General features: G+C 37.6%; 1 protein-coding gene across 1 annotated transcript in view; it reads right to left on the reverse strand.

Moving 5' to 3' along the window:
* The window catches only part of MAP3K7CL (MAP3K7 C-terminal like), a gene marked incomplete at its 3' end in the record, with an annotated part of 37,102 nt that overhangs the window by 3,749 nt on the left and 15,856 nt on the right, over positions 1–17,497 (reverse strand). The window contains exon 3 of the mRNA XM_081235517.1: positions 8,794–8,909. Within this exon, the coding sequence (XP_081091643.1) occupies positions 8,794–8,909 (116 nt within the window). The remainder of the gene's footprint in view (positions 1–8,793; positions 8,910–17,497) is intronic.

The raw sequence follows: 17,497 nt of genomic DNA on the forward strand, positions 1-17,497 counted from the left end.
CCATAGATCATCTGCTGGCCCCATCCTAAGCCACATGCCTGGAAAAGTTTTTATTTGCTAAAACAAATGGGGGAAGGGGAAATCCAAGTGAGTCGGTAAAGAGAACTTTAAAACTTTCTGCAAACTAATTTCAAAATTAAGGAGATTCTTTATGTTGTAGGAGGTTGGGAAATTGATTCATCATTAGTACAAGTATTTCTGTGTTTCTGGAAAGACCAGAACTCTTGGAACTTTCTAAGTTAACTAAAGACTTTTATTTGGAAAAGACAAAATCCTAGGCAGTTTAGCCCCCAGGAGCTAAAGTGTTTTGAATAATAATGTAACAAAGGGTCTTCCCTGGTGGCTCAGTGGTTAAAAATCCACCTGCCAATGCAGGGGACATGAGTTCGAGCCCTGGTCCAGGAAGATCCCACATGCCGCAGAGCAACTAAGCCCGTGCGCCACAACTACTGAGCCTGTGCTTTAGAGCCACGAGCCACTACTACTGAAGCCCACGCACCTACAGCCTGTGCTTCTCAACAAGAGAAGCCACCGCAATGAGAAGCCCGCGCACCACAACGAAGAGTAGCCCCCACTCGCCACAACTACAGAACACCTGCATGCAGCAACGAAGACCCAATGCAGCCAAAAATTAATAAAATAAAATTAATTAATTAAAAAAATAATAGTGTAATAAAATACTATCTTCATCAGAGGGAGAATTTTAGCTTAAATAGTGATTTAGACTGTACTGTTAGTGGTTCTTGAAAGATGTGTGTTCTAGCACCAACATTTATACACAGGAGAGGAGTAGATGCTTCAAGATGACAAAAAGGATGTGAAGGTCCACCTTCATCTTATGCAGGTGGAGGAACAATAAATGGTATTGAAATGGAATTTCCAAAACACAGTCTAGACTTTGGTATTGAAGCCCTACAAATGAATGATGCAGGAAAAATAAATTTACCAGATCCTCTGGGAGCCAAAGGGCAACACCTTACCTTTGCAGGAAGAAGTAAGATTTGCTCTAGAGTTTCTCGGCCTTGGCACAATTGATCTTTTGGGCCAACTCTTTGTTGTTGGTGGCTGTCCCAGACATTGGCCTTATAGAAGGTTTAGCAGTATCCTTGGCCTCTACTCTCTAGATGTCAGTAGCACCTCCCCTCACCCCACATCATCACAACCAAAAATGTCTCTAGACATCACCAATGTCCTGGGGGTAGGAGGTTGAGGAATCAGCCTAGTTAAAAACCCCTACTCTATAGGAAATGGAGATTTCTACCATCAATCACCCAAAAAAGAGTTAAAGTCTGGGTTAGGAATAAGGGGAAAGGCAAAAGGTTTTCCTTGTTCTGTTTTTTGTTTGTTTCCTTATTTTAATTAATTAAGTAATTTTATTAAAGTATAGTTGCTGTACAATATTATATAAGTTACAGGTGTACAATACAGTGATTCACAAATTTTAAAGGTTATACTCCGTTTATAGTTATTATAAAATATTGGCTATATTCCCTGTGTTGTACAATATATCCTTGTAGCTTATTTTATACCTAATAGTTTGTAGCTCTTACGCGCCTACCTCTATACTGCCCCTCCCCTTTCCCACTCTTCACTAGTAACCACTAGTTTATTCTCTATATCTGCTAGTCTGCTTCTTTTTTGTTATATTCTCTAGTTTGTTGTATCTTTTAAATTTCACATATAAGTGATATCATCAGTATTTATCTTTCTCTTAGACATAGACTTTTAAATAACTACGATTAATATATTCAAGAAATAGAAGAACAGATGATATATTTCAATAGAAGACTGGAGTCTACAAAAAAATCAACAGAATACATTAATGGAAAAATTAGATGAATTCCAAGTAAAATCTAGAGTTTGTTAATAGTAATATATCAATGTCAGTTTCTTAGTTTCGACAAATGTACCATGGTAATGTAACATGTTAACGACGGGGGAAACTGGCTGAGGGAAAAATGTTTCTTCATTCTGCTCCCCTAAAGATTGGAGTTTCTTTCCTTAGCAAGGGAGACAAAATTAAAGGCACTCTCACCGAAGAGAGGTAAATATTCTGTCCCTTTGAATGTGGTTCCAGGCAGAGAGGATTAGGTGGAGAGATACCTGGGAATGAGATTCCAGTTAAAAGACTGGACTGCCTATAATTAGGTATAAAAGGCCCAAATCATTATGACTGGGGCATAAATGGAAAGTGTAATCTCACAGTCTAATGAAATCTGGTATATTGGGATTTCACATAAAACTAAATCCTGAAACAAAAGAATCCCCTTGTCCACACGGGGAGGGGGAAGGGTAAGCTGGGATGAAGTGAGAGAGTGGCATGGATATAGATACACTATCAAATGTAAAATAGATAGCTAGTGGGAAGCAGCCGCATAGCACAGGGAGATCAGCTCCGTGCTTTGTGACCACCTAGAGGGGTGGAATAGGGAGGGTGGGAGGGAGATGCAAGAGGGAGGAGATATGGGGATATATGTATATGTATAGCTGATCCACCTTGTTATAAAGCAGAAACTAACACACGATTGTAAAGCAATTATACTCCAATAAAGATGTTAAAAAAAAAAGAATCCCCTTGTCCACACCTCTGCCTCTGAGTGAAGAGCCAAGACAGTTCTTCGGTCCTTCTACTCATTCACTTGACAAGTATTTGTTGAAATCCTATTGCAAACCAAGCCCTGTCCTCAATTCTCGATAGACTAGTTAGTCTCGGGGAGTGTATCTCCACTGTTGGAAAATGAACTCAAAACCTATAAATTACACAAAAGGCATCTTATCCATATTCGACATCTTAGGAAAGAGGATAGAACTTTCCACACATTACTACATACCCTGCAAACACTTGTGGAGAAATAACTCAATTTACTGTGGAAACCTGCTTTCTGAGGGCTGTGTAAAGATTTAAGAAAAATGTGCCTAGAATAAAAAAGTGAGGTTTGGTTTTCAATGTTTTCTAACTGTGGTATCGTTTTACAAAGAAAATTGTACCCTGAAGTGAATCAAATAGAATACATAAAATTGAACTTCCCCTGTTTGGCCCTTGTACAGCACCCCGCCCCCCATCACCCTCACCATCTCCAATCTCTGAGAGGTTTCCTAGAACACAGTTTAAAAGCTTCTGCCTTCAGGAATGCCCATAAAGAAATAAATGTTTCTGATTAATAATAAAAACCTCTTGTTGGAAATTTCAGGATAAAGTAAATACCATGACTAAAAACAAATCAGAATAGGGCTATTTCTAGACTATGCCTTTACAAATTAATTATGCTCCCTTTTCCCCCATCCTGATATGTTCCCCTCAATGAGATGTTGCTCCCTCAATCATCATTTTATGTATCTTAAAAAAGGCATGAAAATACAGGTCTTATACTGATTGTGGTACTCTCATATGAAAACACTTTTCTAATGTTTTGCAACTAAAATTATATACAACATTTTTTAACTCAATAATAAAAAGACAAATAACTCAATTTAAAATTGGGCAAAGGATCTGAATGGACATTTCTCTAAGAGTCATAGAAATGCCAAATAGCACATGAAAAGATGTTCAACATTTTTAGCTATCAGGGAAGTATAAATGAAAACTACAAAGAAACATCATTTTCCACCCACTAGCATAGCTATAATCAAAAAGACATAATAGGTGTTGGCAAAATGTGGAGAAATTGGAAACTTCATACATTTCTGATAGAAATATAAAATGGTGCAGCCACTTTAGGAACAGTCTGGCAGCTCCTCAGAAGGTTACACATTGGGTTATCATATGACTCAGTAATTCTACTCTTAGGTACACACCCAAGTGAATCAAAAAGATACCTCCACACAAACACTTATACATAAATGTTTGTAGCAGCATTATTCATAATAGCCAAAAGTACAGACAACCCAAATGTCCATCAACTGACAAATGGATAAATAAAATGTGGTATAACCATATAATGGAACATTATTTGACAATAAAAAGGAATGAAGCACAGTCATACCTCATTTTATTGCACTTTGCTTTATTGTGCTGCGCAGATATTGTGTTTTTTTACAAATTGAAGATTTTTGGCAACCCTGCATTGAGCAAGTCTGTTGGCACAATTTTTCCAACAGCATTTGCTCATTTCACGTCTCTGTGTCACATTTTGGTAATTCTTACAATATTTCAAACTTCTTCATTATTATTATATTTGTAATGGTGATCTGTGATCAGTGATCTTGATGTTATTGTTGGAAAAAGACCACGATTCGCTGAAGGCTCAAATGATGATTAGCATTTTTTAGCAATAAAGTGTTTTTTAATTAAAGTATATATGTTTTTTTAGACATAATGCTATTGCACACTTAATAGATTACAGTATAGTGTAAACATAACTTTTGTATTCACTGGGAAACCAAAAAATTTGTGTGACTCTCTGTTGTAATACTCGCTTTATTGTAGTGGTCTGGAACCGAACCTGCAGTACCTCTGAGGTCTGCCTGCACTGATGCATGCCATAGCAAGGATGAACCTGGAAAATATTATGCTAAGTGAAAGAAGCCAGTCACAAAAGACCACATACTGCATGATTCCATTTATCTCAAGTATCCAGAATAGGCAAATACATAGAGACAGAAAGTAGGCTAGTGGTTGCCAGTGGCCAGCGGGAGGGAATGGGGAGTGACCACTCAGGGGTACAAGGTTTGTTTCTGGGGAGATGAAAATGTTCTAAAATTGTGATGGTGGTTTCACAGCTCTGTGAGTCCACTGAAAACCACTGAATTATTTTTTAAGCCACTGAATTATTTCTTTTAAGTTATATAACATTTTTCAACCTGACTTTTCTAAGATTTTATCTTTTTCTGACAGTCTAAGTCAATCTTTTACACACCAGAGCACCTCGCACAATTTTTCATATATAGAGCAGAAGAGTGGTCTCTCCTCTGAACAAGATAAAACACAAAGCAAGTTTTACTAATTGTAAATCTATTTGTAGAACTAATTATAGTTTAACCATATATTTTTAAAACTGCCAAACAATTCAGTGATAAATAGCAAATGCCATAAAATATCTGGACCTCACTTCCATTTCATTGGAAGTTTCCATTACATACACAAAACCTATATGTGTTCTATAAATATGCTTATAATATTTATTGAAAAAAGTATGTATACATTTTATGTTACTATATTAGCAATTATATAAAAATACCTATTCACACCCAAAAGGCCTAGAAAAAATAGGCAAAAATTACAGTAGGAGTTCTGTAAATATGTCAGAATTCTTGGTAAATTTTTAAAGCTTTCAATAAAATTGTCATTTTTTTCAGTTGAGAAGAGAAAAATTTCCAATGAAAGTAAGAACAAGCTTTTTGTATATCACTGGTCAATAAGCCAGAAGCTATTCTTTAAATTAAATTCATCCCATGCTGAATTTGTAATCCCAGAAAATGTTTGACTCTCTTTATCCACCCAACAGACATGATTTAAAAATTTAAAACAGTAGTTATAATCAACTCTTCTCCTCTCCCCTTTGCGAAGTCTCCCAAACTAGGTCCAGGGAGACCCCCTCTGGAGATGAGAGAGAAGTTCAGCTTAACCTGTGCCCACATGGCTCCAATATTCAAAAACTCTCTTTTAAAATACCTGATTTAGTGACTCTCTGTGTGTCCAGAGTATGCTAGCCAATCACTGGAAGCAACATAATCAGCCACACTTTATTAAATGATGAGGAAGAAATTCTCATCCAAATCATCAAAAAAATGGAGAGTGAATTTATTTGGGTCAAATCCATTTGGCCCAATTTATCTTGCTTGAACACAAAGACTGTTCAGGAAAATACCTGTTGTAAAATGAATTTCTGCTTCAGTAAAGTGTTAATGAAAACACGGATCACCCATAACCCTTGGAGGACTAAGTTCATTTATTTATAGATATAAAATATAACCCTACTTTGAATTTTAACAATTTATCTTAGCAATTCTTTATTGCTGATATTGACTCCATATTTTAAATACAGACCATACAAATTACAAATTTTAAAAATGCATACATGGAGGATATAACAGTTTCCTATCATCAGCTACTGTAAATCACCCCTATTCGTATTTTACCCTATGTGCAGCTCCCTATTCAGTGATTAGAATCCAAAGAGATGTTAAAGGGTATCCAGGTCTGCAGAGAACTATACATAGTCAGAAAGGACAGAAACTTCAGTGGGTAACTATTGATAATGCCCACAAAAAGTGCCCAAAGAATCATTCCAGTGAATTTTCCTTCACCCAGGAAAAGCACTGATCACTGTGGGATGGTTGGGCTAGGGACACAGGCTAAACTCTTTTCAAGGATAGCATTTGGACAGGTGAAGAGGAAGGAGGGAGACTCTATACTGAGAGCCTGGTGTGAGCAAGGGCACCGAAGTGGGAAAAGTGAATAGGTCAACGTAGCTGAAGACGAAGGATGAGCTAGAACATTCTGCAGAGGTACTAAGGCCTGAGGTAGATCTTTCAATCCAGGCCAAGCACTGGGTGCCCTTCTCTAGCAATAGGAAACCATAGGCAGGGAAAGCAATTACAATATTACATTGATCAAGATTTGAAGTAACAAGTCCTGATCCCAAATGGCAGAAGTGGGAATGAAGAAAAGGAACTTGAGAGACTTTATAAAAAAGAAAGGAAAAAAAATCAAAGAATTTGGTCTCTGTCTCACATCTAGTCACTTATGAGGAAGAAAAGAAAAACAAAAAAAAAGACAACATCATGGTTTCAAGAAAACTCCAAAGTTCAAAGAGTTTTAAGGAGGAAGTAAGATTAGTTTTGCAGAAACAGCAGGGATATGTTTTAATAAAAGAGCAGATGAATCACTCTCATATTGTTATCCTATTGTATTTTTTAATGCAATATACAAAAATATGAACTTACAAAATATATAATTTACTGGGTAAGTCTTGCATTGCCCCCACCCAAAAAAGCTACATATGGGGCTAATTTAAATAACACTGTACTTCCAGTCTAAAGTGTTTACAAATAAATACATAATCACCTGGGGCTTTTTTTCCTGTCACAACACCACAGTTCACATACACACACGCACACACACACACACGTACACTCACTGGAAGATACCTTTATAGGCTATTGATTATACAAGCCCTCCTTTAACTTAACCACTGGTCACATTATTAGTAAGCTTCCTCTGTTCCTTTATGAAACTGTTTTTAAGGCTCATATTGTGTGTAAATGGACAATCTAAGCATTCCGACCAATTTATGAAAACTCTTAGACCAAAAAGTCTCAGACATGCAAAGGAAAAGTTGTATTTCTGATCTCCTCATAAGCATCCTTCAATGCCCTATAACCAAAAGTCCAGGTAAGACTTTATGTTTGAAGCAAGGAAGTAAGAAAATAACATGCTAACTGTGGTCTTACAGTGAATGTAGAAGTCTGACCCGAAAACCCATGCTGCTCGCTAGCATATTATACTGTGCAACCATTATTCTGGGGAGTCTCCAAAGGGCCCCACGAATTTCATAAATCTCTCAAAACAAAATATATTTCATTTATATTCAGTTAAAAATTAAGTTTTGTATAAATATAAATACAAAGTATAAATATTGATATAAATATGGAGTGATACCATGTATCACTCCAGTAAGAAGAAGGAAAGAAGCAGAAACTTACAGGCTCACAGTATGTTTGGATTATGTGTCGCTCAGTCAACAAAAATTTATTCAGTATCTACATGCCATGCACTGTGCTAGCCTTCAGGAATATGATGGTGAGAGACACCTGACTATCCTCCCTTTTATGACACTTACCACTTAGCAGGAGATGCAAATATTCATCAAAAGATCTCCCTAATAAATGTGTACATACAAACCGACCAGTGCTATGATGCTTTGAAAGTATGAAAGAATGGGGATCACTGGGTAGACATCCGCAGAATTTACTGCAATCAAAAGGAGGAGAATTGGGCTTCCCTGGTGGTGCAGTGGTTGAGAGTCCGCCTGCCAATACAGTGGACACGCGTTTGTGCACCGGTCCGGGAAGATCCCACATGTCGCGGAAGCGGGTGGGCCCGTGAGCCATGGCCGCTGAGCCTGCGCGTCTGGAGCCTGTGCTCCACAACAGGAGAGGCCACAACAGTGAGAAGCCCGCGTACAGCAAAAAAAAAAAAAAAAAAAAAAAAAAAAAAGGAGGAGAATTCGGAAGCATAAAGTTATGAGTAAGTCAAGTGATAGTGCTTTAATTAATAGAACTGCCTAATTCCCTAGAGCAAAACTGTAATGGTAATAGAAGCTATCAAGATAAAAACTTCCTGGACTATTGGGCTATAAAATGTAGTTAGGCAACTAATCCATTTACATTTTTCCAAAGAGCCATCACAGTGACTTCTTTACTTGATGTGGGTACTCCACCATTCAAGCATTAATTAAAATTCACCCCAAGACAAAGTGCTCTGGGGCCTTTGGGCACATTCACGTGGAACATAATGTGGCTCTAGGTGGTATTTTTGGCATCTTTAATTTCCTGAACTAAAGAATGCTTATTAAAAAATTAAATTTGAGTAGGAAGCACTCCTGTGGTTCCTCTCACTACTCTGTAAAGCATTTCATCTATCACAGTTCCATTTGGATCATTTCTAGAATCAAACATGACATGCGTGTAACCTCTGAACCACAGAATGTCAGTTCTCCTCCCTGTATGTCTCCCTCCCTCTTGCTCCCATGCTCAGCCTTTTCCTCCCCTGCCGCTCCCAATCCATGGCCCCTGGTCCATGACCAGCAATCAGGATTCAGGGCTGAGGGTGCTCAGGGGGACAGTACTTACTTTCTTTCCTCAAGCAGGGCGATTTCCTTTTTAACCTCACGGTATTCTTCTGCTATCTGGCAGTGCTGTTTGAACACCTGCATGGATTCCATGGAGTCATGACAAGGTGGTAGAGGCTTCACAAACAACAAGAAGAAGAAATCAGTCCATTTCCTTGTAGCAGAATAAATTACCAACCATCGTGCTCTACTGATGTTCTTTAGAAGGAGAGTTTTTGCATGAGAATAGCACTGTCAATCCACATTGGACCAAGTTCAGCTGATTCTACTTGACTACAAATAGAGAAGTGGTCTGATCCTCCCCACATGTATCTTCCAGTGTTATTCCAGGGCATTCTCAGGCCCAAGCCAGAGCCACGAGACCCATTACAGATCAGTTACCTGCCATGCGCTGGAGGAAAAATAAGTCCCCTAATAATTCTGTACTTCTCCCCAGAAATCTTAGACTCTGCTTTAGAGAATTAGTGATGGGGAAATAGTTCAGTTGGCTGTTTCAATCCCCCCTTGTTTTCTGTTCCTGTAGCTCTATCACATCTTGTAGAGTGGAGGAGCCCTACAAGAAAGGAATCCAATGAACTTATTTATAAAACAAAAATAGTCACAGATATAGAAAACAAACTTATGGTTATGAGGGGAGAATGGGGGGGTGGGTAAATTGGGAGATTAGGATTGAGATCTACACACTACTATATATAAAATAGATAACGAATAAGGACCTACTGTATAGCACAGGGAGCTCTACTTAATACTCTGTAATGACCTACATGGGAAAAGAATCTAAAAAAGAGTGGATATATTTGTATATGTATAACTGATTCACTTTGCTGGACACCTGAAACTAACACAACATTGTAAATCAACTATACTCCAATAAAAATTATTTTAAAAAAAAGAAAAATGAAAGGAATCCAAACTGAAAAAATGATGCTGGACTGGAAATAATGCTTGCAAGAATTAACAAAGCATATGAAAGGCCAAACCCCAAATAAAACAATGCTTATAAAGCGTGTGGCCAAAGAGAACAAGGCTCCCTGTCTTTGCTTCTCTCCCATCCATGAGGGAAACAAAGGCCAGCATGCAAGCCTTTCTAACCGAAACATGTTGAAAATCTTCTTTCCAGAAATTATTTTTAAAGAACTAGCTTTCCCTGAGTTTGTAATCCTTCGTTCTAATTAGTGGCACATTATTTTATTTATTTCTTTTTTTAAAACATCTTTATTGGAGTATAATTGCTTTACAATGGTGTGTTAGTTTCTGCTTTATAGTGGCACATTATTAAAAGCATTACTTGGAGAAATACTAGCTAATAGTCTTTTAAAGAGTTTTTTAATCGCCTTTTTCAATTATTTATAGAAAAATGTTATATAATATCTGAGAAATATGACTTAATTGTTAAACAGGCTCTTCTGTCTAATCCTCTCTTCACAATAGTCTTTATATGTAAACTATGTGTCTGACTAGTCTCACTAATTTTATATTAATGAATTTATACTAATGAATTTCTTACTACTTGCTCCTCTCACTATATATTCTTCAAGGACACAGATTTCTTTGGGTATCATATTTAGTGACCTCACCCAGGATGCAAAAGAAATTCTAGAAAGTTCTACAAAATTCTATAAAATCTGATTGATAAATAAGATGACCCTTTCTATTTATCATGAAGCCTCTGAGTAGAGATCTTCTAAAGGAAATAAAATTTGAAATAGACTTGGATGAAATTAACCTTTATGTGGAACATCTGTTGTGTTCTAATCCATGGAAATTCATCTAATAATTATATTATGTAGCATCTTTCCCTGCTGCCCCATGAACACATTCACAGCATAAACTCAGCCTGTTGGAGCCATTATCTCTTTCTATAGTGAAACAAATTAAAAAGTAGTGCCCAGGAGTATTACAGTACAACTCACCCCAGGAGATAAAGCCATTGCCAAAGGCATTCAGAACTCCTGGCTCCTCCAATCCTAAAAATCACCACCCCCTCATCAATTTTCACCTGTTGCACTGGCAAATGACCAGGTATAACAGTGAGGGGAATGAAAGCAATTTACTCTGGGAACCCTCACCAAGCTGCTATTAAACCATCTGTGCCCTGTTAAAGGATTTGCATACTGGTAAGCCCCAAGACTCAACGCATCCTATTTCCTGTCCCCATGAACACTCATAAACTACACTCAGTTCAGCCCATAACTTGCCACATGGAGGTACCTGAACCACGAATTCAGCATAGTTACCTATGTGACAGCCAGAAGATTTTAGGAGTCTGTGTTTGCATGCCTAAGAGGATACAGATGAGAGCAGCCATGGAAAGGGAGAAATGCCCTTTGCTGCTATAATTTAAAAGAAAAGCTGAAATTTACAGATAATAATTTTCTTAAGAAGAGAGAGTCCTCTTTTCCCCCTTGGCTTGCCAACCCGCAATGCTTTTTACTAAGGGGGAAATGTTTCCATGACTTCTTTTTTCATTGGCACTATTTCATTGTGGGAAATTTGAAGATGTTTTTATGTACAGGTAACATGATCATGCTAAGGGGACATTAGGTTACGAAGTATTTCAGGATATATTCAGTATCCTCATATGTTCTCAGCAGGAAGATCATGCTACACGTCACAATATTTTCAAGATTGCCCACAATTAAGAAGTAGTACCAATTTTTATAAAAGCCAAAAATTGTTAGTGTTCAGTGTTTCAGGGAGTAAAAGGATGCCAGGTGTCACTTCAGTTTCCGGCTCCTAAAAGCTCTGTCTACACCCAGCCTGACATGTAACTCAGCAGCACTACATGTTCTTCCAATTTGTATGAAAGCATTAAAGAACAAAAGTAATTATTTTTTAAACAAGAAGGGAAGTTATATTGCACAACACACCACAACACTGTAAAATTATCTCATTAGTTGCCAGGGGCTGGGGGTGGAGGGGAGGGGAGTAAATGAGGAATTATCATTTAATGGGTATAGAGTTTCAGTTTTGCAAGATGAAAATGTCCTAGAGATTGGTTGCACAACAATACGAATAAGAAAAAAAACAATACGAATATACTTATCACTACTGAACTGTACACTTAAAATTAAGAAGATAACATTTGTGTTATGTGTTTTTACCACAATAAAAAAAAAAGTTTAATGCAAAAAAAAGTATCATTAGATCTTCTGCTGCCCCCAGCCCATCTTCTAAGCATTGCTACCAGGATTCCCTATCTGAGACTCACTTCATTCACACCCTACCTTTCTCTCCTTCCCAAATACCTCCCCAGGAAACTTAAAATTTCTCACCCCTTTATAATTCAAAGCCATGTACCACTAAACCCAAACGTTGCTGGACAAAATCAAAGCGTCCTCTGGTCAGCAGGACCCACTGTTCTTAGAAAGCCATTTGACATCATTGGATGTTTACTCCAGTTCAGGAAACTCATCAAAGAATTTTTAAAACACATATTGTTCTCATCCCAACAGGAATTTACCTGATATAAAAAGTAGAACTACAGAGTAATGAAATGTATTGTCCTGCATGACATAGCACACTCTCATTGTTTCATGATATAATGTGGGTTTGTGTGTATGTGTGTTGTATCATAAGGTCCTCACTGAGAGTGACTCTCTCTTACCTTCTTATAAGCCCTGAAATCAGGAGAAAATATATGACCAACAGGGTTCACTGAATAAAGTGTTTACCCGAGGAAATAGATTCCTAAAATTCAAGCACAAGAATCAGGTTTCCAATTTAAAAATGGAGCTACTAGTAGGCTTACATCATGTGACATTTAAAACACTGGCACCCATGAATTAATCAACTGTACATGGATTTAAGATACTATTTAACATGTGTTCACATTTAAAAATAAATAAATAAATAACGTAAAAGAATGCCTGTGATAACGCAGATGAAAACAACTATTAACATCTTGGAATAAAAATTAACACAGCTTAAAAAAAAATTTTAATATAGTTGATTTAAAATATTTTATTAGTTTCAGATATGTACAGCAAAGTGGTTTGGTTGTGTGTATATATATATATATATATATATATATATATATATATATATATATATTCTTTTTTAGATTCTTTTCCATTATAGGTTATTACAAGATATTGAATATATTTCCCTGTGCTATACAGTAAATCCTTGTTTATCTATAAAACTTTTTATTTCAGTTCTCATTTCTTGATTTTGACTATTTCATCCAAGAGATTTTCATACTTATAATCCTGTGCTGGGAATGGGCAAGCAATAAATAAACTCCATGTTGATAGTGAATTTCTTTTCTCTTCAGGAAGAGAAAGTTTCCTTGTTATTTTCTCCACAATTACCCTACATCCTCCCATGGTTTGGATGCATTTATCAAACGCTCTTGCTTAAAGAATGGAATATTGAATTTCAAAGAAAAGGAAGCCAAAGATATTTCATATGAAAATGAAAAGGTAAAAGTATTCTTCAGGCACTCGGGGACAAACTCTGTAGGGTCACAGAAACAACTTTTCCGGTCCACTCGATGCCATGGTATCTGGTCTACTCACAACCCAGCCAGTTCTAAGAAGGTTAAATTAAGACCTTCCCTTAACAGTGTCTCAAGCCAACTTTGAAACACGTTTTCCCAAGACACAGATTGGGGTTTGGATGAGGTCAGAGCCCAGGAGGAGGCACTTCCTCCACACCCTCTTTCCTCTATACCCCCTCATCCTGCTACTGCCTGAGGATGGAGCTTGCAAGGGCTTTAAATTACATGGCAGTGTGAGAGAGCCGCTACTATCTCTGGTATCCACCCCAGTCATCTGGACCAATTTAACAAGATGAAGTAAGAGAGAAACCACAGGCTCCTGTTCCAAGAATGCGGGCTTGAACCACACCATCCCATCCATCGGTTTATAGCAAGCTCCTCCCAAAATGGACTCTGTCCTCTGGAAGGAGCCCCGTGGGAAAAGACCCAGCCAAGCATCTCTCCACAAGAGGCAAAGCCAGCTTAAGCGTTTCCGTTTTCTACTTGGCTTCTTCAAATACTACTGGCCCCATCCACTTCAAAAATGTAAGAATTTAATTTTCCTCTCCCAGCTTCCCACACAGAAGATATATTTAGGAAGCTAAATATTCTACAGTTGCTGAGCAGACTGTATTTGTATTTATTCCTTGATTCTCAGTGTTATCTTTATTTTGGGGGCAGAATGGGGGTGTCTGGCTTAAATTCATGTTGCATTTTAATGTCCCCAAATTAAAAAGCATAATTTGTTAAAACTAAATGGAAAAACACAGACAGGACTAATTGCAATATTTGAAAACTCTGTTATCAAGAACTGTAAATATTTTTAAAATATTTTAAGAATTGACATTTCTATAGTATCTACATTATGGTCAAAGTCAGTACTAGTAATAATTATACTACACATCTTATACATTATATAATATTGGAATGAAGGATATTTAAGTCATTTCTGTCGATGTAGGCAATATTAAAGGGAGCGAGGACTCGAGTGGCCCAAATGCTTCTAACAATGCATATCCTAATGAACTGGGCTTCTCAAAAAAAAAAAAAAAATTAAAGGGATCAAATTAAGCTCCAAGATATCTATATAAGTTTTCTGTGTGGCCCCAGCAGCCAAAAAAACGACTGTAAGATACTTTTCAACGTGTGCGTGAGAGAGAAAGTGGCAGACATTTTTTCAGTGTTTTCTCTGGATGTTCAAGACTAGTGCAGTAGAATCTTAGAATGCTAAGACTCCTCCATTTTCTACCACTTTTGTTTCCCAGATAGCAAGTGATACACTGATGCAAGACCTAAAAGAAGTTTCTGGAGTGATTGCTCGGACAACAAGATACTATAGTACACAACCAAAGCTGCGAAATTGTTTATTTGTGGAGGTGACATCAGTTTCTGGACTTACCAAACTCTGTCTGAGAAAAAAGCAAGTTCAATATGTACCACGGAGACACCTGTTACTGTCTTCTCAGATTAGATGGGAGGACTTTAGGAGGGATTGAAGCTATTGCTCAATTTGGTTTGAAAAAATAGTCATACTGTTTTCCAAGTACCTTAGCTTAAAGAAGAGGGCATCAGCATCTCTGTTCCTAACTCAAAAACCCAAAGAGATGCTTCTCTCATTTCATTTTACACATATAAAGATACTAGTGCTTAAATATTTCATTCAATAAACAACTTCAGGGCTTCCCTGGTGGCGCAGTGGTTGAGAGTCCGCCTGCCGATGCAGGGGACACGGGTTCGTGCCCTGGTCCTGGAAGATCCCACATGCCGCGGAGCGGCTGGGCCTGTAAGCCATGGCCGCTGAGCCTGCATGTCCGGAGCCTGTGCTCCGCAACGGGAGAGGCCACAACAATGAGAGGCCCGTGTACCGAAAAAAATAAATAAATAAATAAATTAATTAATTAAACAATTTCACTAGGGAAGGAAATTGACATTAATTGAGCAATTATTTTGCCAAGCACCGTGCTCGATCTGTTCATTATCACATTTAAGTCACACAACGATGTGAGATATTATGTCCACTCTGCAGGTCAGAAAAGTGAGGTTTACAGAAAGTAAATAACATGCCCAAATCACAAAACTAGTAGGTGTGGAGCTGAGGTCCAAATTCATGCCAGCCTAATGCCAGCGCCTATGCCCCAGTCACTGTCACTCCCATTACCAAGTTTATTACAATCTAGTTATCAGCATGTCCTCCACCTGATTACAAATAAAACATATTCCTCTTTCTGGGGCAACAAAGACCACAAAGCTTAGCTTTGGATCATCTATAGGTCAAACCACAATCTCCAAAACATAGCAATGTAGTTAAATTTTAAGCCAAATTTGGTTCTGACCCAGACCTTGGGACTATTAAAGGATTGTGCCATCCTTCAGAAAATGGAGGGAGGTCAATCATTACCTCTTCTTCAAATAGAAGGAACTTGAGGCCTAAAGAAAAGTAGTGATTTTTCATTCATTCTTACAAATGGACATAGAATTGAACCTCCTTTCTTTTGACTGTATGGTCTAAACTAGCTCTACCCAAACATTGCCCCTAATGGACATGAAGAATTTAGAAACCAAATTCCAGGAAAGGAATCCACACAAAATAGAACCAACCTACCACCTGCCCCTGGGCTGAGGCCTATAAAGAGATGTTCATTTTAACACCTACCTTATCCCAAGGTCTCTTGCCCAACATTTTGCATTAATAGAGACATTGAGAAAAATGTTTGTCACTGCTATTCTTGCCCAAGGCTTTTTTTGGCTTCTGTGAAAATAGAAGCCCCATGAATTACATGCTTAAACATGTCCACATTCTTGGCAAAGCAACCAAAAAATCTTGGGGGTCAAATTGGTGATAGCGTATCTACCAAACAGATACTTTATAGCTGCATTTTATAAACTATGAAAGAACGTGTAATGGATATCAGGAAGCCAGAATAGATTTTACTAGGTTGTTCTACAACCACATTATGGCAACTTCGCAAGCCAGAAACCAAAAACTCTCCACCTATCAACATAATTTAAGCAGGCCATAGGTTCCACCAAAGCTGTAAAGAAATGAAGGCTACCTAGATTCAGAATCAGAGATCTAGTCTGAATTAGCAAATTTATGTAGACCAAAATTTGACCTCATATTTCTCATCCCTAAAGTGGAGACATAATAGTTAGCTTACACAATTGTTGCAGGGATCAAATGAGGTCATTTGTGGGGAAACCCCCCCTTGCCTAGCAGTACTCAATATGCATGGGTAGGATTTAAATCTGAGGGTATTCAGAGAGTAAGGCTGGCAATAATCAGCTGGCATCAATTATTTTTCACTGGGCACATTTATAAGGCTCTAGCAGAGAGAAGTAAGAGTCAGTTCATCCTTAAGCAAATAGTGACAACCACAAGGCACTTCATATGCCTTTGTAACCTAACTTTTATTTTTCTGTAGAGGATTATGATGGTTGGTTAAACCCCAAGAGCCATTATTATGTGATAAGAGCACAATGAATTGACTGTAAAGACAGCCTCCTCCATGGAATGGATTGTTCCTTTCATACATAAAGCATTTTCATTGCTTTCAATAGAGACTTCCTGCTGCAGAATGTCTTAAATTTATATGCTTATGCTAAGCATGGAAACAAGAGTCTGCTTTTAGATGTAGCTTTCTGTATTATCTTTCCCCTCTTAATCCCTTCCATCTTATATTTTAGTTATTCACACCCTGGAGTGTAGAATAAAGGTAACTGACAACAGCCCTAGACAGAGGCAACCCTAACCAAATGGCTTGACCACTGGTAAACATTTATAACAAACTCAATCACATTGTTCAACCAAAAAACAAGCCCTTACTTAAATGCTTTTAGTTGTAGTGCTGGGAACGTCCTCTCTGTTCATGAAGAGGCAAAGCAATACCATATTTTAGGGTGGGGGAGTTGGTATCATAACCCCTGAGTCTGAAATCAGCTTCTCAACTGACTAATTCATGAAGGATCAATGAAGATGAAATAGTCTCATTAGATTAAAATAATTAAGTAGACTTAATTTCTAATACATGTCAAATGGAATTAAAGCTATAAAATTCAAAGGGATCTTGTGATGCTTTAACAGAAAAATTATCTGGATAATTGCCAGGGGTGCTATGAATCCTGGGAAGAATGATCCACGAGCCAGGGAAAACCATTAATGTTCCCAAAGGAAAAAAACTGTCAGCACAAGAAAGTAGAATTAATGATCCATAATAATGGTGGGGGA

Source organism: Mesoplodon bidens, assembly GCF_964165515.1.
Source record: "Mesoplodon bidens genome assembly, chromosome: 5".
NCBI classification, from domain to species: Eukaryota; Metazoa; Chordata; class Mammalia; order Artiodactyla; family Ziphiidae; genus Mesoplodon; species Mesoplodon bidens.